Source organism: Corapipo altera, unplaced genomic scaffold (assembly GCF_003945725.1).
Source record: "Corapipo altera isolate COAL_440 unplaced genomic scaffold, ASM394572v1 77b, whole genome shotgun sequence".
NCBI classification, from domain to species: domain Eukaryota; kingdom Metazoa; phylum Chordata; class Aves; order Passeriformes; family Pipridae; genus Corapipo; species Corapipo altera.
The window spans coordinates 1,182,274-1,208,474 of record NW_020884933.1 but is presented as its reverse complement, the minus strand read 5'-3'; the positions used below and the strand labels follow the sequence as shown (position 1 = coordinate 1,208,474).

At 45.3% G+C, this 26,201-nt stretch overlaps 1 protein-coding gene across 2 annotated transcripts in view; it reads left to right on the top strand.

Annotated features, from left to right (window-relative positions):
• The window catches only part of RAP1A (RAP1A, member of RAS oncogene family), a 36,326-nt gene extending 10,441 nt beyond the window's left edge, over nt 1–25,885 (top strand). The window contains exons 1-9 of one of the 2 annotated variants that reach the window (XM_027659751.1): nt 913–923; nt 4,865–4,898; nt 8,261–8,344; nt 12,070–12,138; nt 13,697–13,753; nt 14,980–15,120; nt 19,890–20,033; nt 22,588–22,703; nt 25,115–25,885. In XM_027659751.1, coding sequence (XP_027515552.1) covers nt 8,288–8,344; nt 12,070–12,138; nt 13,697–13,753; nt 14,980–15,120; nt 19,890–20,033; nt 22,588–22,674 — 555 coding nt within the window. In that variant the 5' untranslated portion in view covers nt 913–923; nt 4,865–4,898; nt 8,261–8,287 and the 3' untranslated portion in view covers nt 22,675–22,703; nt 25,115–25,885. Of the gene's footprint in view, nt 1–912; nt 924–4,829; nt 4,899–8,260; nt 8,345–12,069; nt 12,139–13,696; nt 13,754–14,979; nt 15,121–19,889; nt 20,034–22,587; nt 22,704–25,114 lie in introns of those variants that run through there. The other variant, XM_027659750.1, reaches the window with a different exon arrangement.
• The last annotated feature ends 316 nt before the right edge of the window (nt 25,886–26,201 follow it).

Sequence of the window (26,201 nt, the reverse complement as noted above, 5' to 3'; positions counted from 1 at the left end):
CAATCTCGGTGTGTTTGTGCCTGAAATGACTGTTTCAAATGACAGAATTATTGCTGTTTTTCCAAGGAGTTTGTTCCTCTGCCTTGTTTGTGTGGGCTGCAGTTAATTTGCTCAAAGCTCCAGCTCAGCACAACAGTGGAGTCGGAAGGACTCTGTCACTGGAGGACTTTACTCTTCGCCCAGGCTTTTATGGCCTTGGCCCTGGATCAGGAACCTTCCCAGCCCGGCACAGAACATGGGAATGAGGCAGAAACGGGGGGATTTGGATGTGGCTCAGGGGAGCACATGGCAGGGGCTTGAGTTTTTGGGAAGGGGCGCAAGGTTTGAAGGCCACTCTCTTGCTTTTTCTGGTTAAACAGTTCAAATAACACCCCTGACTAATGTCGTCGTTCATTTGTGTTCTCAGATACCTGTTTGTTTGTTTGGCTTGTCACCAGCTTCATTTTTTTGCGTGGGTGCTTCTTGCTGTGTCTTTTGGGGTTTATTTACTCCCTCAAAAACAAAACAAAACAAATCAATTTACTTAAATTACTGATTAGTTGGATAAAGTATGTCGTTAAAATCACAGGATAATAGAATCCCAGAATGATTTGGATTGGAAGGAATCTTAAAGCTCATCTCACTCCACCCCCTGCCATGGGAAGGGACACCTTCCCCTTTTCCAGGTTCCTCCAAGCCCTGTCCAACCTGGACACTTGGACACTTCCAGGGATGGGGAGTCCACAACCCAGAGACACAAATGTGGCTGCCTTCTTGTTGTAAGTTTATGAATTATTGGTGAAAGTTCTCTTTTAGAAACATTAAAATATTGTTATACTTTCCACAGTCATGGTGAATTCAGTTCATAGTGCTTTTTAGGTTCAGGACTCGATGCAATTCCCAAGACTTATTGTAGGGAATTGGAATTTCTTTAGTTCTTCAGTGTTCTTATGCTTCCTTCAAAATAAGTCTCTGATCCCAAATACCTCTTTTTTAGTGCTGAAGCTGCTGACATATAAGATAGTTTGATTAGGGTGTGTGAATTCCTGTCTGGAACCAAAATATTTTCTTTGTTTTCACAAGAAATAACTCAAGTTTTGTCCTGCACTAACTCCAGAAGAATAAAAGCTTCTAAAGCAAGAGGGATGGGATGTGTGTCCCAGCATCAGGAATGCTCTGCAGTGGGGTCATGACTCATCCTACCCCAGCCTTGTGGATACAGTTAATTACACATTTGTTGCCTTGATTGGTATTTGATTTGATGCTGAAAGCAGTCAGTGGAAATGATAATGATTTTACTGTTGAAATTAAAAAAAAATTGAGGCTGAGATTCCTGTCACAGTGTATAAAATATTTTTCCTCTTATGTAACATTAATATATAAAACACAATTACTTTGCTGTCAGATACCGCAGCGATAATGAGTAATAAAATAAATGCAGTGTCTGGGGATGGAAGGTTGTCAAATTGTGCTTTAAAGTCACAGTGAAGTCCTGCTTTCTGCTTAGTCTGGTCTTTTGGTCTTTTTATTTTCCTCTTCCCTCTCATTTTTCTGGTGTTGGTGATCTAGGAAAGGCAGAGGAGGTTTTCCATGTACCCTAAAGCCAGGGAGTTTGACTGCCTTGGGCAAGTGAGTCCATGGCAGTGATTTTTATCAATTAACTAAACTCCCTGCTAATTAACAGGGTCATCTCTGGCACTGCTTGCCTTGCTGCTTTTCAGGGGAGGTGTCTGCTAATTAACTGTGGGATTTCCAGCCAAACCCCCTTTCATTTGGGATCCACCATCGCTGCTCCCGGTGTGTCTCTGTCGCTCTCGTGTAACAGTTGTGTAATTGCTGACAGCTTTGATGAATATTAGGGAAGTATTTAATGTGCTTTTGACTTCATTGAGTAATTTAATATCTAAGAACAGGGTGTAGAACAAATGAGGGAGCAGGTGGTGAGTGGAGCTGTTGTTGGGCCGTGCTGGAACTGGTTGAAGCCAAGGGGAGAGCCCTGGTCTTGTGTTTCCAGCCTTCTCTGCTGGATCATTCTCTTTGTTTGTTTGGATTTTCCTATACTGTAGAGGGAATCTGTCAGTTGAAGTGTGATTTTGATGGCTGTAAATCTTCCCTTTGCAGAAGTGCTGGATTTGGGTTTGTTTTGCCAACACGGCTCTGAGTAATGAAGGGATTTTGGTGGAGTATTGAGCAATGTTTAGTTGACACTTTAAAAAAAGAAAATCCAGCCCTTTCCATGGCCTAGTTTATACTGACTGAAAAAAACTGGCACGGAGAACATTTGCAAGTTGAAAATTAAACAGGTTTGTTTATAGTAGCCACGATCCAGTATTTAACTGCCAGGATAAAAATAACCAGGACATGTGGCTGCAACATCCCAAGAATCTGCCTCTCAGCTGGGAAATGGGATGGGCACGGCCACGGGGGTGGCACAGCCAGCCTGGGGTGCTGGAGTTCACACAGACATCTGTGCTTCTCTCCCAAATCTGTGAAATCCTGGTGGCACATTTCCCCCTGGAAATGTTCAAACTTCTGGTTCCCGCTGGTGAAAATCAGAAAATGGGAGGTGGGGGTGATGAGCGAGCAAGGAGTTACTCTCTTCTCTCTTCCTTGAAGCCAGGTGAGTGATCCTTGCTCCCTACCCCTCTCTCCTCTATCCCAGGGACACCTTTCCCTGTCTTTCTGTATCCCAGTGCATCTTCCTGGGGCAGAGCCAAGCACAGCTCAGTGAGCAGTGCCCATGGCAGTGGAAGCTGTGCCGGGAGCGGCTCTTTCACAGTCTCTGGGAACTGCTGCTCTGGTTGCTGTGCTTCCTTCTGTGCCTCACTTCTTTCTGTTCCTTTTCTCTCACCCTTTTTTAAGCTCAGGCTGTGCCTTGTGCTTTTTGAGGGCCAGTGCAGTCGGTGACCTTGTCTGTCCCCAGTCCTGCAGCTGGGACTAAAAATCAGGGAATCCCAGACTGGTTTGGATAGGAAGGGACCTTAAAGCCCATCTCATTCCACCCCCTGCCATGGGCAGGGACACCTTCCACTAGCCCAGGTTGCTCCAGGCCCTGTCCAGCCTGGCCTTGGACACTTCCAGGGATCCAGGGGCAGCCACAGCTTCTCTGGGCAACCTGTGCCAGGGCCTCCCCACCCTCACAGGGAAGGATTTCTTCCCAATATCCCACCTAACCCTGCCCTCTGGCAGTGGGAAGCCATTCCTCCTTGTCCTGCCCCTCCTGACCCTTGTCCCAAGTCCCTCTCCAGCTCTCTTGGAGCCTCTTTAGGCACTGCAAGGGGCTCTAAGGTCCCTCTGGAGCCTTCTCTCCTCCAGGCTGAACCCCCAGCTCTCCCAGCCTGGCTCTGTAGAAGAAATCCCTCTTTTCAGGTGTGTCCAAATTGGACCCAAGCAAATACCTACAGCAAGAGCTGACTGAATGAACTCTGCTTTGCTGGAGACTCACTTCTTATTATATTTGGGAAAATGCTTGACAGGGGTTATGACATCTGTTATCAGTTACTAAACAGTTTTGATTTCTGTGGCTCCAGGGTGGTTCTGGATTGCTGGGTACAGAGCTCTTAAAAGGAGATATTTTCAAAAAAGCAACTTAGCAGGTTTTCATTTAAACTTCCTATGATTCTAGAGGAACAACTGATTCTTTTATCCCTTGAAAAGAAAGGATGAAGTGCTGAACCTATAAAAGACAGAGGACCCTTTGCCTGTTGTAGCAGCAGGCAGTGCTGTGATGACTGAAGTACCAGTTGTGCTGCAGTTCAGTGTTCCTGAACAAAGGATTGGGATGCTGCAGGTGTCACAGCCTCCTCAAACACTTGGACAGGAGCCAGAGGGTTCCTGGGGGAGGAGGATGGTGGTGCAGGGAGTTGTCCTGCTCTCGAGGACTGTCACAAAATCCCAGAGTGGTTTGAGTTGGAAGGGACCTTAAAGCTCATCTCATTCCAAACCCTACCACGGGCAGGGACACCTTCCACTAGCCCAGGTTGCTCCAAGCCCTGTCCAGCCTGGCCTTGGAGACTCCCAGGGATGGGGCAGCCACAGCTTCTCTGGGCAACCTGTGCCAGGGCCTCACCACCCTTTATAGTAAAGAATTTCTTTGCAGTCTCTACTCTCACCCTGCCCTCTGGCAGTTTAAATCCTGCCAAGATGCTCTGGCTGTCGAGGCACCCCCAGCCTGGGTTCATCTCTGTGCCCTCCCCTCTGCCCTCAGCTCTTCCCACAGCTTGTAGCTGCTCTTTGAGTCGTGCCCCCCGTGTGCCACCTCCTCTGCCCAGCCTGTGCCCTCCATCCTGCCGCTGCCAGGTGGCTGGGGGAGGACTCGAGGGCACAGCAGGGCTGGGGGATGTGGGACAGGATGTTGGGCTGGTTCAGAGGGACTCTGATACCATCAGAACCTGCTGCTTCTGCTTCCTGTGCCTGGCACTGGCGTGTGCTGCAGCTCCCCGGCTGCAGGGCAGAGACACACAGGCTTTATGTGTGCCCTACAAGAGAGAAACCCCATGGATCCCTAAAATAATTCTAGTTTTCAGGTGTTGTATTGAATTTTACCAGGGCAGTGTTGATCAGGAGTGACGGTGTTTCCTCTTTAACATCACTCAGGTTGTTGGGCTGCTCTAAACATCTTTTTCCTTTGATAGTACTTTCTGTAAAATGCATTGCACACTTGATAGAGTCTCAAACAGGGTTAGTTTGACCTCAGTTTGTCTTTTTTAAGTGAAGTCTTCCACAGAGTATATTGGGAAGGAAAAGTCCACAGGAACATGGTGGTTTGACTTAAGCCCTTCAGTGATGAATTGCAAATGCTGTCTTTGAAAGATGATTAATTATTTTGATATTTTCTGGTTTTTTTTCAGTCCCTTGTGGGGAGCCTGGAGGACCTTCAGTAGAGCTGCTAACACTGATGAGAGATCTTTTATGCCAAGGTAGGAGTTTTTTAGTTGTCCTCAAAATATTTCAAATGCAATTTCTGTGAACACAGGAGTTGATAATGGATAAATTGTTGTTGCACCCACTCTCTTTCAGTGCTGTGTTCACTTATCTTTGTTTATGCTTCTCTCTCCTCACCACCCAAACTGTAAACTTCTGGATGAGCTGCTGAAACTTTTGTAAGAGGAGCAGCTAATTTTTGCATCAGGTTTCTGTCCTGAAGGGCCTCAGCCCTCCTCCCCCACCCCCCTCCCCCAGCTCTTTCCGCTGCTTGGGAAATACCCTCAAAGTTTTGCTTCTTCCTACCCCGATTTGGCCCCAGGGCTGCAGGAGGGTGAAGGATGATTTGTGCATTTAGGAGAGTGCACAAGGCTTTGGCTGAATAAAGATGCAGGTGAGTGGGTGCTCAGAGTCCCACTTGTGTTTGCTTCCATCCTCTGGTCCTTCTCAGAGACCCCCTGCCTTTCAGTTTTGCTCATTAAAACAAATATCCTGCATCTTTTCTTTATTCAGCATCTGTTACCAGAATAGAGCCCTTCACTTTTGCCTCAGGAAGGAGCTGGGCATCTTGGGGCTGATGCTGTGAATAGATAAACATCCATTTCTGTTGCTTCCCTGGCAGGGTTGGTGACAGTTAGCAGCAGAGAAGAGATGCTCCTGTTAAAGAACAAAGAAAAGAGATTAATTCTGATGTATCAGCTGTTTCACAGTGTAGAAGCAAAGGTTTTTGACGATTAGAGATGACAGAACCCTGCTGATTTATTACCCTGCAGGTGCTGCAGGTGATTTGGAGGGTCTGCAGAGAAGGCAGGAGGGAGTTGCTGCTGCTCAGGGCAGTGGTGGGTTGTGTGACACAAGCTCTGTGCCCCGGGGTTGTCCTGCTGTAGTTGGTGGCTCTGTGTGCCTGGGAGAAGGGAGCAGGAGCAAGGAGACACACTCAGCTTTTACTTTATTTCTGCACCTCAGCTTTCAGAACCAATGAGAGCAGCTTCACAACATTTACAGTTATTTTTTCCACACTCCTTAGGAATCATACTCTTTTTTTTTGACTCCAAAGAAACCCTTAGCACCCATAATTTAATTCCATTTTGAAATGGAGCCCTTGCTTCACGGCATGTGACTCCACTCCAGGGAGCTCTGGAGGGAGATGAATGCTGCTGTGTGTGACTGTATTTAGGTGGGCTTCAGCAGTTGCCAAATGAAAAGTTGGCTGGGATGCAGCATAGTAATTTCTTGAGCACTCTATTCAATGTTGTATAAACAGATAACATTAACATACTCGTGAAAGAGCTACAAGATAATTAAGATGTGTGGGGTTTGCAGTAATGAGGCTCGTGTGGTTCAGGATCTTGGTTTCCTGTTGCACCTGAAAAAGAAAAAAAAAAAAAAGTCAGCAAATACTGTAGACAAGAAATGAGAAGTTAGTCTTGTACTGCTCCCAGCTGAAACTTTCCCACAAGTGTTTTTTACTATAAATAAGAAGTGAAAGAGTTCACAGCTAAATTTAACCCTTAGCTTGGTCGCTTCCCAGGTTTTCCTTGGTGGAACTAACTGACTGTGGAGCTGCAGGAGGAGGAGGAAGATAAACTGGATCAATAAGTTACATTTGTGCATTATAAAAAGTGCCTTGCCTTTTAATTTCTAAGGATTATCAAGAGGAAAATAATTGTTAATTGGAATTTCCCTCTCCTCCCCATCCAAAATCGTGATTTTTGAAAGGAAGTGAGTGTTACTTCTTAGGGAAATGTTCAAGCAGAAGAGCTCACAGTTCCAGAATTTTAGCCAAAACCACTGTAAATGTCCTAGAGTGCACAGACCTCACTGGCTCTGCTTTTAGACAGCTTCTGGAAAACCCCTTTCAGTTTGACTTGATTTCACAATTTTCATGAAGTTAAGCAACTGCAGCTCACATGAGCTTCAAGAGTTGAGGAAAAACCTCCTCAAGGTGCTTAAAATGATGGGCTGCACTGATAACTTCACCTTTATTCCCTCTCTAAGGCTTGGGTGAGTGAAGGGCAGCTTTGCTACATGACTCAGCACGGGCAAGTCCTTTATTTCTGTTATTCTGACTTAAAAATGAGCTTGAACTAAACTGGACACAGAATTTGTGTGTCTCTCTGCAGCTGCACGAGGGATTTTTTTTATTTTTGTTTAAACCTGTACTTGTGTCACATTTAGACCATAAAACAGGCTGTGGCTGAGGGGTGAGGGATAAATTAGGATGTTTAGGGAAGGTCTCAGTGTTCAGCAGCTGGTCCTGATGCAGCTCCGGCGGGCACTGGAGCTGGGTGAGCAGCAGCACGTGGGTTTCCTCTTCATCCTCTGTTTTCCAGCTTCCCTTGGGAATTGAAATTATAGAACCTGCCCCGATTTAATGATTATATAAACCTGAAACACAGATTGTCAGGGAGTTCTCCACACTGCAAAGCTAAAAATACAATCCCTGCTCTCCGCAGACCCGCTAACGGCAGTCGACAAGGTGATACATTTCTCTATCAAACTCCTTGGAATATGCTTTTATTTTTGAAGGCTGTAGCCAGTGGACCCATAAATCCTGTGGTAACGTTAGTTTGAAATGCCTTTGAGGAGTGGAGCTTGCCCAGGCTCCTTGCACTCGAGGCTCTGAAGCCTTACTTGGGAAGGAAGCTCTGTCTCGCTGGGAAGGGGGAATTCGCTGCTGAGGTCATTGTTTGCTTGAGCTCCGTGGCTTGGGACAGCCCAGCCTGGCTTCTAATGTAAACATAGTGTAAAATGTTTATCACCAGCTTTGTCATTTGCCTTATTTGTCAGGGACTCTGGAGGAGAACGAGGAGTTTTCTGGTGCTGCGCAGGGAGTCGAGGGAGTCGCAAGATTTCCATAAAAAGGCAGAGTCGGTGCTTGGGCGAGCAGAGAGGTTCTGCCTTGGCAGCCCTGTGTTGGGGCTGACCTTTTCCAGAGAGAAAACACTGACCTAAATCCTTCCCTGCTGGGAGTGGAGGGGAGAAGAAACCTCTCAGTTGCATCTTGCTGATCTAATTTTCTCGTCCAGTACTCGGTGGTTTGTGCTGTGAAATGCTGAGGCAGCAGAGGACACGCAGGGGGAGCTGGAGTGGGCAGCTGTGCCCTGTTTGTACCATGTGTGTCCATCCTCTTCCTCTCTGAGCACCATCAGGCTGAGCTCTGGGCATCTCATATAAACTGGGGCTGCCAGAGGTGCTACCTGAGTGTCCAGGTGGAAAAATAAAAACCATAACTAAGTATTCACAAAGACATCCTCATTCTCAGGACTGCTTGGTGAAGGGAGCGTGTTGCTGCTTTCAGGAGACAGTGCCCTGAATCCACCTGTGTTTTTAACTGGTTTTTTTTCCTGCTTTGCAGATTGTTGCTGTCTGAACAGGCCACACCATGCGTGAGTACAAGCTGGTGGTCCTTGGTTCAGGAGGTGTGGGCAAGTCCGCTTTGGTGAGTTTTGGGGAGCAGTTCTCAAGCTGACACACCAACTTCCAACTGTCTCATTGCAGAACATGTTATTAATGCATTAGGAGATTTGTCTGACTTTTAGTACGTGCCATGGCTTCACTGTTGCCCTGCTGAGAGAGCTGAGGAGGTGTGTCATGATCTTGGAGAGGTGATTAATCACTGTTGCAGTTGCATTTCATGTCTGCTCCCTGCCTGGGTGTTGTGTTGTGAAAGACTGAATGTCCGTGTCCAAGTATGAAAAACCCAACCTGCACTGGACCAGCAAGTGAAGTCTGGCTCTGCAGTGAATTAGAATAATGTAATTAGGGGTGGTTTCAGCCCTGCACACCTTGAATGCTGTGTGTTGTCCATCCTGAATGAGCAACCTGGGCTGAAAAATGAGAATTCACCTCCAGCGTGTGTGCAGTGCAGAGGGAGAAGCAGAGTGATGACACTTTGCACTCCTTAAGTGCTTGTGTTTGTTTCTAAGAAGAGGTTTACATAGCAGAGTTGATAGTCAGGCATTGTAAGAGGGATTCCTGTCACCCATTTATCACTAATCAGTCCAACAGCTCCCTGCAACAAGAAAGGCAAAGAACTGGTCAAGTGTAAAGTTATCTCCAAAAAGGAACTGCCCTGTGTTCCTTGTCACAGGGGGTGATAATGGCTGAGCAGCCTTTCATGTCCTGCACCCTTGTTTATTCTGCTGATACAACCAGGTAATGATCCTGGTAAATCACCTGCAGAATCCAGATGAACAGGAGGAAAGATTATTCAGTTGTGTATCAAATTTGAGGTACTCTCTCAGAAATCCCATCCTAATCTTCACAAGCTGTAGGTGTAATTTTTTTATAAGCTCTGCTCTTCCACAGCAACTTAAACCATCTGTGTTCCTTTTTGCACCAGCACCTCCTTGGTTATCTCACTTTTGTTATGTAGCATTGACAGACTCACAGGGTAAAAGAGGGCACTTGTTAATATGCTGTACATAAGAATTACTCAGCATCTGACATACCTGAATTTCCTTATTTGCCATTTGAAGTCTGAGTCAGCACCATCACTGCCCTTTTATAACAGCTGAAATGCAAATACTCAGTCTGGTAAACAAAAGTTAAATTCTTTTTGACAGTCTGGGTGCTAAATCAGCATATTTTGTAATTCATATGCAGCATAGATCCATTATGTTTATAACAGCACACAATAAGTGCCAATTAGCAGCTGAGAGTGGGTAATATTTAGCTTTCAAGGTAACTGGTTGCTTATTTACAAGGAGTAGTTACAAGGTGGGGATTTAAAATAATATAGAGGTCGCTTTAAATTTTGTTCTTCCAACTGTATAAACTGAACTGTCCAACAAAGAGGTTGGTGTTGATTTTCAGTTCTGTGTTTTCATGAGAGTGGGGATGACAATATGATGTTGTTTTACTGCAGATCCTCCTTGTTGTTTTAACTCTTCTGTGCCATATGGTGCTGATTGTGCTTTTGGTAACGACGGTGGAATAGCAGAAAGCTTTCACAGTTATTAAGGCACAGTTATTTTGCAACTTTTGTTTCCTGTTCAGCAGTTTTCTCCCCATTTCTGAGGCTAAAAATGCTCTGGAGTGGCAGTGGGTGACAGTATTGCAAGAGTGTCCAGTTGTTGAGAGTCTTACATAGAACTGGAAACTAAAGTTTGGATGCAGAACCCCAAACTAAGGGAAAGTTGTGTAAGTCTTGGAGCTGCACAAAACCCAAAACCACCCCAGATTTGTGTCTTCTCCCTTGGCCTCCCTTTTCAACTATAATCAATAAAAATAAAGTTCATCAGAGATTAAGAATCTTACCTAGCAAAATAGGCTATGGATTAAGGTGAATGTAATCATAATTAGGATTGCAATTGTTGTCTGTGTGAACACACAGCACCAGTTGAGAGAACAAAAGTTAGGACAGTGATTTATCAGCAATAACACATTTTGAGAAGAGAATACATGGGTTCAGGTAATTTTCCTTCAGTGTAGTGCTGTAATTGCAGATATAAAATAAGTCTTATGAGTGTTACAGAAAAAAGGTTCAGTGTTGTGAGTGATTTGTTGGATTCTCACACTCAGGGCTCACAGAGCTCCCAAAATAAAGTGGTGCAGATGTGACCAACTCCAGTGCTCATGTGTGAGCCTCCTGGCAAAGCCTCCTGGTCAGCAGCTGGGCTAACCTAAATACCCTGAAATGCTCAGTAACAATCCTAAAATACAATCTGTAACCTACAATTCTTGCTGTGGGGTTTTGTTGTTGATGTAACCCCGTCATCCACATTCAGTGGTTTCTTACTAGGATGATTTTGCTGAGATCTCTTATCTCAGGCAAACTGGGACAGCTGCTCAGTGTGACAAGAAAACACCAGAGAAGCTGAGACTTTGATCATTAGAGTGTAAAATATGTTTATTTAGTGATATAGAATTGATTTTTAAATGGGGTAGATTGTCCTAGAAGTCGTTTCTTCTTATGTTAAAAGAAAGCAAATCATGAGGAACTGCTCAGTTTCCAGCAAGGTGTGTGATAGGAGATGAGGGAATGGCTTTAAGCTGAAGTAGGGTAGATTTAGATTTTTTTAGGAAGAAATTCTTGGCTGTGAGGGTGGGGAGGCCCTGGCACAGGTTGCCCAGAGAAGCTGTGGCTGCCCCTGGATCCCTGGAAGTGTCCAAGGCCAGGTTGGATGGGGCTTGGAGCAACCTGGGCTGGTGGAAGGTGTCCCTGCCCATGGCAGGGGGTGGAATTAGGTGACCTTTAAGGTCCCTTCCAACCCAAACCATTTTGGGATTCTTTGTTCTCCATTGTCTTCTGCCCAAACAAAACATGATTTCTCTAAACAGGGAGTGAATTTGCAGAATTTGTGTATGAAACTTGTGGGAAGTTCAGTTGGCAGAAGGTGTTTGGTGTGGTTGTTGGTTTTCCAGAGACAAAACAAAACGCTGGGATCTCAGCTCTTAGTTTGACAAACAATCACCAATATCAGTGAAATATTCAGACAATCCTGTGCTGTTCTACTGCAAATTGTTGTAGGTGAGGGTGAAAAGGGAGCTTTGCCTACAGAGGAGAAGGAAAACTGTGTCCTGACAGGAGCCAAAACACACCAGGCACAGAGCTGGGATGTCCAGAGTGGGGCCACATCCATGTGACAGCTCGATGGGAAATGTCTAGAGTAAATTTGCTTTGAATAATTATATGGGGAAGAAAGATTTCCCCTTTGGACTGAGTGGTGTCTCCTCCTTTAATGGTTTAACGTGGATTGAGTGGCTGGAGGCTCTCCAGGTTTCACTTGTCTGTGCTCTGGGGGTTTGATCCAGAGCAGCCCCACTGTGGCTCTGGGATGATTTGGACCGAAATGTGGATTTTCCACAGTGGACAGGTTGCCAGTTCTTCTGATGACATTTCAGGTCTTCCATATTTGGTGGGTTTTTTTTCTTCTCAAGTCCCAGGCGCTGGAGTAAAGGCATTTTTGAGGGTATCATCTTTTATGAGAAAAGCAAGCAAGACAGTTCACATGCAGAAAAGTTTTGAAAACATGCTTGAATAAAGTGATCTTAATACAACAAAAAATACACAAATTCTATTTCAAAAATTGAAATTTTATATGTCTTTTTTTTTTCTGGTCCCCACTATTAAATTTTAACAGTGATTTTTTTGTTACTTCTTGGTAAATGTTTTGTGTTCAGCTCACTTCATTTTTTCTTTCTTCTCTCCTTTCTCCCCAGACTGTACAGTTTGTTCAGGGAATTTTTGTTGAAAAATATGACCCAACAATAGAAGATTCATACAGAAAGGTAAAATACCATTGTTTTTGTTTCTTTCAAGTCTCACAGAGCTTTCTTTTTAATAATGAAACAAAAGCTTGTCAGGATGAGAAGGGTCTTTTCCAAGGAAATGTCGTGTGTGCTTGGAACAGCAGAAGGAAAGGGATGCATGGAAAAGCATCAACCTTGGAAATGGTTTCATGCAGGTAGTTTCCTTTGGCTTTCCAGAGTATTTTACTGGCTTAGAGCCTCTGAATGCAATGAGACAAATTGTGCCAGCTCCTGGAAAGCTGAATTATCAAGGAATGATGATGCCATGAATTGAGCTGTTTCCTAACTTAGTTAAACAGGAAGATTAAATCTCCATTACTCCATAAAACAAGAGCTTTCATGTTGTGTCTCTGATGACTGGGGGCAGTTTGAGGCTGCAGCTCTCCACTGTTTGCTGTTTCTTCCTCAGAGGTTACTACACCTGCCCAGAGAGAAAACTGGTGTATATTCCTGCACCATCACTGATTTCCACCTGTACTGGGCCATGAGCTGTGCTGGTGGCACTGCCCATCCTCCTGCCAGGGCTGCTGATTGATGCCTGGGAACAGCAACAGCTCAGCCAAAGCAGGGTCAGGCTGTTGCTCAGCTCTGTTTGCTGTAATTTGATTTATAGTTACTTCTTCAAGACAGAAATCTGTCAATATTTGCCCTGTGTGTGCTCTGTAGATGTTGTTACACAGGATATATCCCTCTCATATATCAGGTTGTATTGCTGGAGCACAGCACTTGCCTTGTGTTCCCTTTCAGGAGTGGCTGTTTTGCCACTTAATTCAAACATGTTCTGCTTGGTTTGAAGGATATGGAATTCTTTGGGGCTGTTCAGGATGCAGGGTTGGAATTGCTGAGCAGGAGTCCTTGTCAGGATCCCTGAGCTGTGGTTCTTTACTTAATTCCATCCACAGAGCTGCTTTCTTCACTGCACTGATGTCAAGTGACCCATTGTTTTAGGGATTAGCATAAATGTCACCATCATTAAAGGCACCAAAACATAAAACAAAAAACGTTTTTGCCCCGTGACAATCAAGTGTAAATTGTGGGATCAGTTCTGCTGTTAAATTTACTTGACTCTCCTGGAAAATTACCCTCTTTGGATCTGAGAAACTTCTCAGTGAGTGGAAGATTTGCAAAGTCTGACTGCAAGGGGCCTGAAATATTTTTGCTTTTTCTTTTCTTCCTTTCCTCCCTTCTCCCCCAGCAGCAAAGAAAAATTCAAGTTTTAACATCCCTTGATTTGGGAGAGTGGATTAAGTCGGGATATTTACAATCTCACTTAAGTTGAGATGTTTACAGTGAGCTGCTCATTTAAGCCTTTATAATGAAGGGAGTCCTGGAGCATGTGAGCTGACCCAAATGCCTGGCTTGGGGCATAATTAATCCTCTAATAGCAGTGCTGCTCAGCCCTGGGGAAGTGCAGGTGCCTGGCTTGCTTAGGGAGGTCTTTGTGGCAGGGGTAAAAATGAAGCTGAGATTCCTCCTGCCCGTCCCATTTCGGATATTTTAGTTTTAAGTGTTTGTCTCTTCCCTTTTTTTTCCCCAGCAAGTGGAAGTAGACTGTCAACAGTGTATGCTTGAGATCCTCGACACAGCAGGGACAGTAAGTCTTGTTTCTTTTTTTAATGGCTGTGGAGTTTCTTTGTTAAGAACGATAATCCTGCCCAAGCAAAACCAACAAATCAGCTGCAGTGATTTAAATGGAAGGATTTTGTTAAATAACCCACACCCAGTGTGGTGAATGAGCCCCTCCAGTGGTGGTGCCCCAGTGCTGGGACACAAAGGTTGGTGCCTCCTGTGCCACTCACCTTTTCCCTGCCATCCACTGTCGTCTCGTTTCCAACATTCTGGCACAATTTTAATTCTAAACATTAATTTTTCGAGTGGCCAGAAGCCACAGACACAGACTGAAGCCAATCCCAGGCACAGGAATTGCCTCCCACGTGTCACATCAGCCTGGTGGCACCTCCCTGGCACTGCCTGGTGCTGCTTTGGGAGGCCCACGTTGTCCCTCCAGCAGCTGGGGTGAGTCCCTTTGCTGTGCCAGTGTCACCTGCAGCCCTGCAAAGCCCTGGCACTGGGCAAACAAACCCTGTGATGGTCGAGTGAACATCACAGGGGGGGAGGTCCTGCTCCCTGAAAGTTGGATTTATTTAGAAAGCTTTGAGAATGACCAAGAGCAGAGGCAGAAATCGTCGTCACTGGTGACATTCCTGTCACAGGCTGGGACAAAGGCAGCTCTGAGCTGGGACACACTGTCCAGCCTGCTCTGGATTGAACCTCTGAGCCATTGTCGTGCTAGAGATGGTTGGTATCAAACTGTGCATGTTCAGAGGTGACCAGGCAGTGCCTTCCACGCAGCAAATCCTGAGTGGGTGGCACTGTTTCATTATATGAGAGGAAAAAATTTGAATTTCCACTCCCTGCCTGTTGTCTGGGGAATTGTTTTGATGGCAGACTGGTGCTTAACACCTTATCAGCAAATAAATGCAAGATCACTGCAAAATATATCACCCAAATCTAAATACTTTGTGGTTGGGACGTACAACAGTCCATCTGCAGAGATGTTTGTTGCTACTCTTTGTATTTTCCCATTTTTTTCTAGAAGGCTTTTTGTCTATTAGGGAAAAAAAACCCACAAAGGGAAAGAGTTGTGTTAATGCTTCTATTTAATTTCCATGCTTCAGTGGGTTTCTGAGAGGGGAAAATATGTAAATCCACGTTGTGTGACACTATATTCTGGCCTCCAGTATAATAGAAGTATTCCTTTGCAACTGCTCATCAGCTGCATTCACTGGCTAATTACTTTAAAAAAATATTTGATTACAGGAGCAATTTACAGCCATGAGGGATCTCTACATGAAGAATGGGCAAGGGTTTGCACTAGTATATTCTATAACAGCACAGTCCACGTTTAACGACCTACAGGACCTGCGGGAACAGATTTTACGGGTTAAGGACACTGAAGATGTAAGTGGAATATTTTTGTTTTACTTCTGCAAATGGTTAAGAAGTGTTTGTGATAAATGTACAGGATTTGGAGAGCAGTTTCTTTCAAAGGGTGTTCTTGGTTTGTGTTGAATTAAGTTCCCTCAGCGTTGTTATTTCAGTGTTGTTGTTTGAGGCCCCACACCTGCTAAGGGGCATCATGAAAACAGATTTTCCTGTGTCCTGGAAGTCTGACAGTCTTTGGAATTGGTGGGTGTTGATTGAAAACAACATTATGTCTTTTTTTCTCCTTTTAACTCCTTTCCAGTATTTGCATTTTCTTTCTTCTCCATGCTTCAGCAAAGTTAAGGAAAAATAACAGTTGAGCTCTCTGCTGCTGCTGATGTTGTTGGTAGATCTGCAGCTGTGGAGGCTTAACCTCACTTTTCCCAAATGTATGAAGGGGAAATTGAAGTCCAAAGCAGGGACATTTCCCAAAGGTCAGCTGGGAATTCCCTGGAGCAGGACAGTGCTGTTCCCTGTGCCCTGAGTGCACGTCATGAGCCAAGCTGATGAACTGCAAATAGAAAGGAGTGGTCAACTTAGTGACCAGGCTGTGCTGTGTCATTTCAGTGTCATTAGGATTAATAGCCTTTTTTTGGAAGTCACTGAGTGTTCCTTTGGTTTCATGTCTCCCTGGGAGGGGCTGGGGAGCTGAGCCTGACCCTGAAGTGGCCCTGGGTCTTGTGGCCTGAAGTAGAGATTCCCTTAGAGTCAGGGAATTGTTAAGGTTGGAAATGACCTCGGAGATCATCAAGTCCAGTCAACCCAGCACCACCACATTCACCACCCTCCCTGCAGCTGTGCAGCCTCCTGGTGTGTGGGCTCTACTTTTATGGGACTTCAGGTTGTTGTATGAAAATGTGCTTGGCCCTCTCTGAAGGAAAGGACTCTGGGACTCCTGTGACACGTGGGTGTGAGCAGGGATGGTCCAGCTCTGCCCTGCAGCTGTGCCTGTCCCTGGCAGTGCCACTGGGAGCACCCTCACAGCCTGAGGCTTTTCAGCTCTCAAAAGTTTTCTTCAAAGGAGGTCGCAGAGTTGCATGAATTAAATAATTAAGACTCTATGAGAGTCTTAGCCAGTGATGCAAGGTTGTAATTTTAGTAGCTTAAAGCTCTTTTTAAAATAAGGAAAAATTACATGTAGATAGTTTGCATTCAGTGCTGTTGGACAGAAGAAAACCATGCACCGTATTTCCAGTTCAGGCCCCAACTCTTGGAACTCCTTGGTGGGCCTTGAGTTCCTAAAGGTGGGTTGCAGGTGAGGTTCCAGGTGGCTTTTGCCATGGAGGCTGTGTGGGAACTCTCTCTCTGTGTAGGCATCCTCCAGAAGAAGCTGGGAATGCATTCAGGTGTTTACCCTGAGGACTGTGAAAAAGGTTGTCCATGTTTTTCCACCGACAGCTCCGAAGTGGATCCCTCTGGGGTGGTTTTGGCTGTGCTGGGCTCTCAGAACTCTTGCCCACAGGGCCAGGACACCTATTTAGGCCAAATCCTGGCTAAGCCCTGTGTGTTGTAGTCAAATCTCCATCCAGGAAAAGGCAGTTGGAGCCACCCAGGGCAACCTCCCAGGGCAGCTGCTTCCCTGGGATCCTCCTCGTCCCTGGTTACCTGGCTTTGCAGGGCTTTGCTTCCCTCCTTGGTTGAACAAGCTGAACTTCTATTTATGCCAAACTGCTTTTCATTTAGGCAGGGATTATTCTGGGGTAAATCCCTGGTAACAGGAGTCCTGGATTGGCCTCGCTCCCTGGAGGGAATTTGCCCCCTAAGCTGGGCAGGTTCATCCCATAATGGGCACTGTGGCTTTCCTTTTTACCTCAGTGATTTAATTCTTAAAATGCGTTTATTTCTTTTGTGATAGGGAGATCTTACTCATTGAATCCAAGCTTGAGAACCTTTTCAATGTTTAAGCCACATTACTACCTACACTCCTTCCTGTAGGTAGTTTCAGAATGTGTCTTTTTTAAAGTCCCAGTGCATAAACCATTAAATTATCTATGTCTGGGAAAATTTAAATTCCAATCTTCTACGTGAAATACTAAATGAGCAGAAGGGAGCTGTCCATCAAAGTCCATTTTTGGCTCTGTGATAAACAATTAATACCTTTTGAAATAACCTTATACAGAGTTTCATGTCTTTCAAATCTATACTGCTTACCCATCACTTTTTGCCCTATTATTTCACACCTTCATATACTTTTATTTTTTTGCTGAACAAACACATTTTCACGTTTTGGTATGAGAAAATTTCTCATAACTATCTAGAAAACAGTAAGGAAGGGGATTAAGCTGATATAAATGTAAATATCCCGTAGATCTCTGATATGAAATGAGCTTTTTTGAATTTTTTTTTCATCTGTACTGTGACTCCAGGTTCCTGATGTCGTATGTAAAACTTTAGTTCTCCAAAATAAAAATGTGATCATTTTCTAATGGGTTTTAAATACAAAAATGAATCCTGAGCGTGGTTGTGTCGGGAAGAGACTACACATACTTACATTGAAGTCGATTAAAAACACACACAGTGTGTTGCAAATTACCAAAGGAAGCGGATAATGATTTATTTTCCAGCTGGAAAGTACTCATTTTCTGTTCAAAGAATGAAATGTCTGAGGAAATGGAGCGGGTGCACACCCTGATCAGCAGTTCTTTAGGGTTTTTTTTTCTGCTCCTACCCCGGGTAAGGGAAACAGGATGCTGCTGCTGCTGCTGAGGGCACGTCCTGCTGTGGTCTCGCCTTCAAACCCACCTCAGCTGGGGCTGTCTCATCCCCTGAGGTCTGTGGGGTGCAGGATGTGTAAAAGCAAATTCAGCATTCCACTGGAACCTGCAGTGCTCAGGTGCACAAAGTCCTGAACTCTGTGGGGCTGCCCCTCAGGTGGGGCTGGAGCTGGAACCCCCTGGAGGGACAGGCAGTGGCTGGGGTCACGCTTGGCATCGTGTAGGTGTGGAAATGGCACCTGAGAGGAGGTGGTTTCAGTTGTTATCGAGAGATTTTGGGGTGTTATGAGTGTTTTTCATCTGCTTGTTTGAGGTCTTAGAGAATCCCAGACTGGTTTGGGTTGGGAGGGATGTTAAAGCTCATCCAGTTCCACCTCCTGCCGTGGGCAGGGACCCCTTCCACTAGCCCAGGTTGTTCCAAGCCCTGTCCAACCTTGCCTTGAACAGTTCCTTTTCTACCTCTTTGTGACATGTTGGAGGGCTGCAGCCGTGGGAGAGGCTGTCTGAAAACAGAGAAAGCCTTCTGAAATGATCTATCAGGACATTCTCTCTCTAGAAGTCTTAGTGCTGGTTTTAACTGAGCTTTTTGCCTGATTTCTTTCTGCTGAGAGAGTTTTAACTCAACATCTAAACATAACTGAGGAGAGCAAGTCTAGAAAAAAGCCCCAGCTTTTCTGTTGCCCCTTGTGCCATTTATGAGGGGGGTGCTGTTGTGTCAGGAGTTGTCAGGCTGAAGCTGTGTCAGGGAGGGTCAGGTTGGATCTCAGGAAAAGGTTCTTCGCCCAGAGGGTGGTTGGCACTGAACAGGCTCCCCAGGGCAGTGGGCACAGCCCCAAACCTGCCAGAGCTCAAGGGGTGTTTGGACAACACTCCCAGGGACAGGGTGGGATTTTAGGGTGTCCTGTGCAGGACCAGGAGCTGGACTGGATGATCCTTGTGTGTCCCTTCCAGCTCAGGCTATTTTATGGTTCTGTTATTCCTTTCCCTGCTGCCTGATGCCAACACATGGGTAATGAGCATTTACTGCACCCAAGGTCCTTTTCCTACAGTATTAAATGTCTGGGTTTCTACAGGATGTGTCACCAGGAATATGGTTCCCCCAAGGCACTTTTTTCCTCATGAAGGAGCAAGAAGGTGACTCACCCAGACACTTTAGAAAGCCAGTGGCTTAAGGAGAGGGGCAGATGCCATTTCATCATTGTCTTGAACAAATCATTTGCCTGTATTTGCATGATGAGTCCTTTGAACTTATGTCAAGTGTTTGTTTTGATACTGTGTGAGATTATTTTTGGGAAGTGATGTGCTTTCAGGAACTGAGCTGGTAGGTGGTCACTAGCTGAGCATTTTAATTATTCAAAGCTAATAAATATCAAGCAGTGTTTGTGCCTTTTGTAGTGAACATCCTGTGTGTGTGTGTGCAAACCATGTCAGTGGGATGAGATTGCATTGGGATGGGAAGGGCAGGTGGGCTTGTGCTCAGGGCTGTGGGAATACTTGGCTCCTTTTTATTCCACATCCAGGGCAGTGATTTTTAAAGGTGTTTCCATTTATTATTGTGTGGTTTGACAAGACAGGTCAAAGGGGCTGAAACATAGAATATATGTCTGAAAACACGTGCTGTGTGTGCTGTGCAGACAGAAGTTGTCTGCTGTTGGCAGCAGCTCATCCTGCTGTCACAGGGAAAGCCCTGAGATGAATTTCAGGAGTAAATTAAGTTTTGCACTGGAATGGTGTCACAGAAAATAAAACCTTACTGGCTTAAAATTCTGCTGAAACATTATCATTCGGGTTTATACGTGTTTAATTTAGTGCCCCAGGGTGTCTGTGGTGTGGACTTTGTTCAACCCTTTCCCAGCAGGCACCTGAATTCCAGCCTGGTCCATCAGCTCTGCAGAGCTCCTGATTGTCAGTGTTTTTCATACTTGATGCTGTATTTTTCCTGCTTTGTTTCCTCAGTCTGTGAGCCAGTTGTGCAGCCCACACTGTACACAAACTTGATGCCTCTCTCCTTTCTTCCTTGTTCCTCTGCAGGTTCCCATGATTCTGGTTGGCAATAAATGTGACCTGGAGGAAGAGCGAGTCGTTGGCAAAGAGCAGGGCCAGAACTTAGCAAGACAGTGGTGTAACTGTGCCTTTCTAGAATCATCTGCAAAGTCTAAAATCAACGTAAATGAGGTAACTATCAGCTGCTCCCCTGCCTTTCCAACTCCAATGTGACATCAAACCAGCCCATCTCTCTCCTAATTGGGAAGATTCAGGGTGATTCTGAATTCTCAGCCTGAGAAAGGTTTGCCATGCAGTGTACTTAGCTACTTTCTGTTTGTTTTAAGGAGATCTGCTCCTTTTAGTCTGTAGAGGGTGGGTGACTTTCCAGGTAAGAGTTTTCCTACTGGGAATAGCTGAGGGTCCTGAACAAGCTCAGTGAGCTAGATGACTCTCAGCTCAGATAAACTTTATCTGCCAAGTGTATTTCTCCAAGATAACTGCTGCTATTCTGGACGTGGGTTATGCCCCATTGTGTTACTTGTCCCGTTGTGCTGGCTGGTTTTGAAGTATTTGCATTTCACATTCCTGCTCCATCTGGCTGCTCGAGGAGTCTCCCCATCTCTCTAAGCCACCAGCTCGCTAAGACTGGGCCCAAACACAGATCCAAGCAGCTCCCCAACTTTAAATGAGCTTAAATGAGCTTGGCTCTTGCCCTGGAGTGCCTTCTCCTGCCTCCTGGGGCCGTGGGGTTGTGCTGAGGGAGCTCTGCTCCGCGCCGGGCCCCAGGTTTTTATTCAGCGCCGCGAATTATCTGCCTGTGACAGAGGCCAGGTTTGCAGGCACAAAAGCTAAGGTGACCCCGTGCAGCAAGGCTGGTTTGGTGCCAGCAGATAACTGGGAGCGTTTAGGAGGCTGGGAGATAAGCAGGAGCAGCAGGATCTTGGCCTGGGCCCAGGAATGGGTTGGCAGCCGGAGGGACGTGCCCGCGCTGCATCGAGCCGGTTCAGAGGGAAGGGAGCTCCAGGCTGCAGGAATTGCAGCTTCTGTGGCTGGGATTAGCCTGGCTGGAGAGCATTGATCCAGCCCAGGAAACAGGGCTGAGCCACACTGCTGCCAGGAGGGGTTTATCTGGGGGTGTGTGGCTGAGCTGTAGTAAAACTGTGGCTGTAAATGAAGGACCAGGCAGCTCGGCCCTCAAACACCCTCCTGGAGGGTGGCACGGGCTGGGTTATTTGTGTTTCTGCAGCTGCTGGTGTAACACTGACCTCTCATCAGCCAAAGGTGCCTCAGCCCAGGGTGGGAAAGGAGGTTCTGTGGTGGGCAGAGCCCTGAGCTGTCCCAGCTTTACATCCCCCCATCCCTGACAGGTGAATCCCGGCTCTCCCCATTTCCCCACAGCCTCTGGTGAGATCAGATCACAGAGAAGAAAATGATTGTCTGGAAGATGAGTTTCTGCTTTCATTGTGATCTTCATTTTTCTGGATTCCTGCCAGCTTACGTTGTCTGGTTGTGAAAAGTGTAAAAGCTGAGGAAATCAAAAGAGGAGACACAGTGTGAATGAAGCAGCTCGGTGCTCTGGTTGTTTGTCCTGCTGGCCTGTGGGCTGAGGGAGTGTTGGCATTACTCTGGGTTTTGTTTTTGCTTTCTTGCTACTTTTGGACTGTCTAACCCTTGTTAAAATCTGGGTGAAGGGTGCTAAATTTCTAAGTGCATTTGCTGAATGTGAATCAAACCTTTCATCCAAATAATAAAGCTTTTAATCCAGAGAGTGAGTCTTGGTAGCAGCACATCAAGTGTCCTTCTGGTGACCTCTGAGATGTTCTTGCACCACATCGACTTTTTTAGGGATGGTGGCATTTCTGAAACCTTGTTGCAGATTCCTGTACTCACAGTCAGCACTAGCACTTAGATAATCTAATTTATTACAAAGGAAAATCCTAAAATTTCCAGTTGTTGCATTATGCTATAAACTGTTTCTTTGTCTTCTGAATTTCCTTGGAATCAACAAGAATTTGTGAGCTTTCAGCCACTCCAGGAAGGGAAAAAAGTAAACAAGGACAAGGGTGGAGCCTTCTGAAGGTTGAAATATTTCTCCTCAGTGCTGTGACCCAGCTCCAAGCATTTTTGCAAAGCTCATTTCGCTATAAATGGGTTGAGTATTGCTGGGAAAACAACTCACAGCAACAGCCTTCACAAGAAACTCGTCTCTGCAGCTGAAAGAGGGCCCTGTAATCGTCCCCTTCTGGAAATGTCGGAGTTCAGGGCAGATGTTTGGAGGGAGAAAGCCAAGGAAAAGGGCTGCCTGCCCTTTCCCTGCAGTGGGAATACACTGCTGCTGGTGGAGCAGTGCTCTGCAGACACTCCCCAGCCAAAGGATGCCAGTGAGAGGATGATCCTTAAGGATATTATGCCAGTCTTAAAAACCCTTTTCTTACTCCCCAGTTTTCTCCCACTTTTCCAAAGCAGGGAGATTGTTGCCATTTCATTGCCAGGCTCTTCTGAAGCCTTTGGTCATGATAAAGTGAGTTTAGAGCTCCCTTATGTTCTGCACACTGGTGTGAGCTCTGTGTCTCTTGTTCCATAAGCAGCTGCTTGACAAACATGGCTCAGTAAATTCAAGCACTTTAATTGAATTTATGCCACTGCAGCCACCAGGAAAGAGTGGCAGCTCCCCATCCTGCCTCAGTTGTGACACTTGGTGTTTTATCACTTGGGTTTTTCAGCTTGTGTTTTTCATTTTCAGATCTTTTATGACCTGGTCAGACAAATAAATAGAAAAACACCAGTGGAAAAGAAGAAGCCTAAAAAGAAATCATGTCTGCTGCTTTAGACTCCCATCATGCAGCAGCTCTGAGCCAGGTAAGAGGGGTCTGAATTCTACCTGTGGCTCAGGTGATTGGTGAACTGCTCTTAACAGAAAGGACTCTCTCCCCTTCCCTCTGCTCCTCTTCCTTCTGTCTACTGCCAGATAGGGAATTAAAAAGTCACTTTTGCTGACTGACCTGGCAGAGAAATACCTGCTTCTCTCCCTTTCCCTTTTTGCTTGGGTTGATGAGTGTGACAGAGCAGGAGCTTCCTTTTGACTCCTGCAGGTTCTCCCTCTGGGTTGTGACAGGGAGCTCTGAGCCCCCGTGGCTCAGTTTTGCTTCCTTTTCATCCTCTTGATGGCATTTGGTAGCATCTGTGTGTCTTCTGTTACTGTCTCAGTCCTGGGTGCTTTGGGACAATTAAAATTGGGTTGGGTGGGACCTGGCTTTCAGTGGCACAGAAATAAAAAGCTGCCCACCAAAAAAAGAAAAACAACAAAAAACCCAAACACACACACACAAAAAAAACCACCCAAAAAAACACCCCAAGGTTGGACAGAGCTAAAAATAATCTTCCTGTGTATCTTGGCAGGGAACTCTGTGTGCTTACAGCTGTTCTGTCGTGCTCCTGAAAGGAAACAGCAGCTCTGTAGCTCCAGGTTTTGGACAGAAATATCCCTGTGTGGAGGCAGAGCAGGGAGCTGGGTAATGACCCATCTCTGCCACGTGTCTGTGTCACCATGGGCTGCACAGGCTGTCACCTCAGGAGGGTTTCTGTGACCAGCAGAACCTCTGTGCTCTGTCCTGTAGCTGATCAGAAGGCACAGTGAGCTGGCAAACAGCTCATCTGCCCTTGTCCTACAGCATTTAAGACAAAGCTGTGGTTTTAGAAGGATTTCAGGGATGAATTCCTCTGAAGTCCATGCTGTAGGTGGTCATTTGGGCAGCCTGGGTGTGACTGAGATGGAGCTGTGCAGGTAACCTGGCTGCTGATGGGCTTCCCTGGGGGATGAGGTTCTTACCCTGAGCTTTGGACTCCAGAAAACAACAGCTCAGGGCTGGGGGGAAACAGTGGCTTTAGGAATAAAAATGGAAGAGTCTTAAGTGGCTTTTCCTGTTGCTCAGGTGATCATCTGAATTGAGCTGGTGTGGTGTCAGGTTCCCCAGCCCAGGATGAGACCTGCTCAGTGCTGGACTGGCACAGCTCTGCCTGGGATCCTGCACACAAAGCCCAGCCCAGCAGCAGCCTGGCACTGGAATACTGGGAACTGCTGAGGGAGTTCCTGCATTCAGGCAGTTATCCCAGAATAGTTTGGGTTGGAGGGAACCTTAAACCTTGTTCCATCCCCTGCCATGGGCAGGGACACCTTCCACCAGCCCAGGTTGTTCCAAGCCCCGTCCACCCTGACCTTGGACACTCTCAGGGATCCAGGGGCAGCCACAGCTTCTCTGGGCAACCTGTGCCAGGGCCTCCCCACCCTCTCAGGGAAGAACTACTTCCTAACATCAACCTAAATGTCCCCTCTTCCAGTTTGAACCCATTCTTCTTCATCCTGTCCCTGTATAAAAAAATTCCCTTTTCCTCCTTTTTAGAAGCCCCTTTGGGCACTGGAAGGGGCTCTGAGATCTCCTGGAGCCTTCTCTTCTCCAGGCTGAACACCCCCAGCTCTCCCAGTCACTGATGCCCCTTCACTGACTCCTGCCCATGCCCCCAAATCTGCTCTGGATGGTCAAAATCCCACAGTCTCCCTCGCTCTTCCCAAATCTCTTCCCAATTCCCTGCCTGTTGTTTGCAGCTGGATTAATGCTCAGGTCTTTGGACTCATTAGGCTTTAAGAGCAACTCAGAAATCCAAAAGCTGAGATCCCTCCCCCCTAAATTGTCCATCCATGGGTGAATTCCAGCCCCCTCTGCCTGTCTCTGCCTCACAGGGTGGGTGCTCGAGGGGCACTGGTGTTATCACAGCAGTGACACACGGCTGGCAGTTGGTTGTCACTGCTTTGTGGCCCTGATAAAACAACAATATCTTTCTTAGAATTATGCTTTCCAAAGCCTCTTCGCTGTCTGTACCCAGGAACAAACCCCAATTCTGGGAAAAACAAGCTCTTCTGCTGAAATTCTGTGTGTTTTACCAGCTTGGGCACAGGAAACTTTCAGGCCTTTGGGGTCATTCATCTCATCAGTAAAATAAAAAATATCCCTCCACCATCTTTTATTTTTTTATTTTCTTTACTTTCTCCAGCTGGAGAACTGTTGCCTAAATGGGAACAAACCCCAAATCTGGGAAAAACAAGCTCTTCTGTTGAAATTCTGTGTGTTTTACCAACCTGGGCATGGGAAACTTTCAGGCCTTTGGGGTCATTCATCTCATCAGTAAAATAAAAAAATATCCCTCCACCATCTTTTTTTTTTTTTTTTTAATTTAATTTTATTTTATTTTATTTTATTTTTTACTTTCTCCAGATTGCAGGAATGAAGAACTGTTGCCTAAAAATGGAAAGTGCCAGCATTCCCGACTTCAAAAACCTTATGGAAATTAATGACATATCGGAAGAAGCTTCTCCTGTTTTGGTTTTTTTTTATATACTACGAGAAGAATTTAGATCTTAAAAAATGGTTTGCACACACAGTCCCTGGAAAAAAAAGAAAACAAAAAAAAAAAAGGCAATTGCTCTGTGTATATCTCTTGGAAATTTAAGCCAATATTCCTCCTCCTTTGCAATAGCAATTAACAGATGTGAAAATAAATATAATTGACTCTAGTGTATGATTATCCCGAGGAGCATGGATGCATTTCAAATGTTAGAGATTGCTACTATAATTAAAATTTCATATTGACCATTTTATCATCATTTCTCCCCATCAAGCACTAAAAATGTTCCACTGTTATATTTTATATCTATAACTATAGATATATATTATGTGAAATCTCCCTTTGAACTCACCACAACAAAATAACTTTTTGAGTCATTGACTTCATTTTATATTTAAAAGTTACGGAATATCATTATTTTCATTCTGCCATTATATTCTAATTAAAAATGTTTGTGCATAATGCTTTGAAAAAAATGGGTCTTTTATAGGAAAAAAAAAAAACCTGGGATAACTGATTTCTATGGCTTTAAAAGCAAAAATATATAATATACTAAACCAACTCTAATATTGCTTCTTGTGTTTTCCTGTCACAGATTAAATTACAGCTTTTATGAATGATTAAATTTTAGTACATTTTCATTTTTTTTGTTTCTGTGTTTTTGTTACGGTTTCCAGACTTTTGGGTTTGTTTGTTTGTTTTTTTTTTAATCCATGTTTTGTGAATTCCTCTCCCATCCTGGCAGATTTTTGTCACGACAGACCCCACCCTGTCCTCGCGACGTCTCTCTGGGTTGGACGTGTACAAAAAGTACAGCAGGCAACTTTAAATTGATTTGGTGCATTCTTCTGGTTGTTTAAAGATTGTATTTCTGCTGGAGACATTTCCTCTGTACACTTATTTTCTGCTATGTACAAATTTCGTGCTGTACCAAGGCCTGACTTTGACGATGATTTT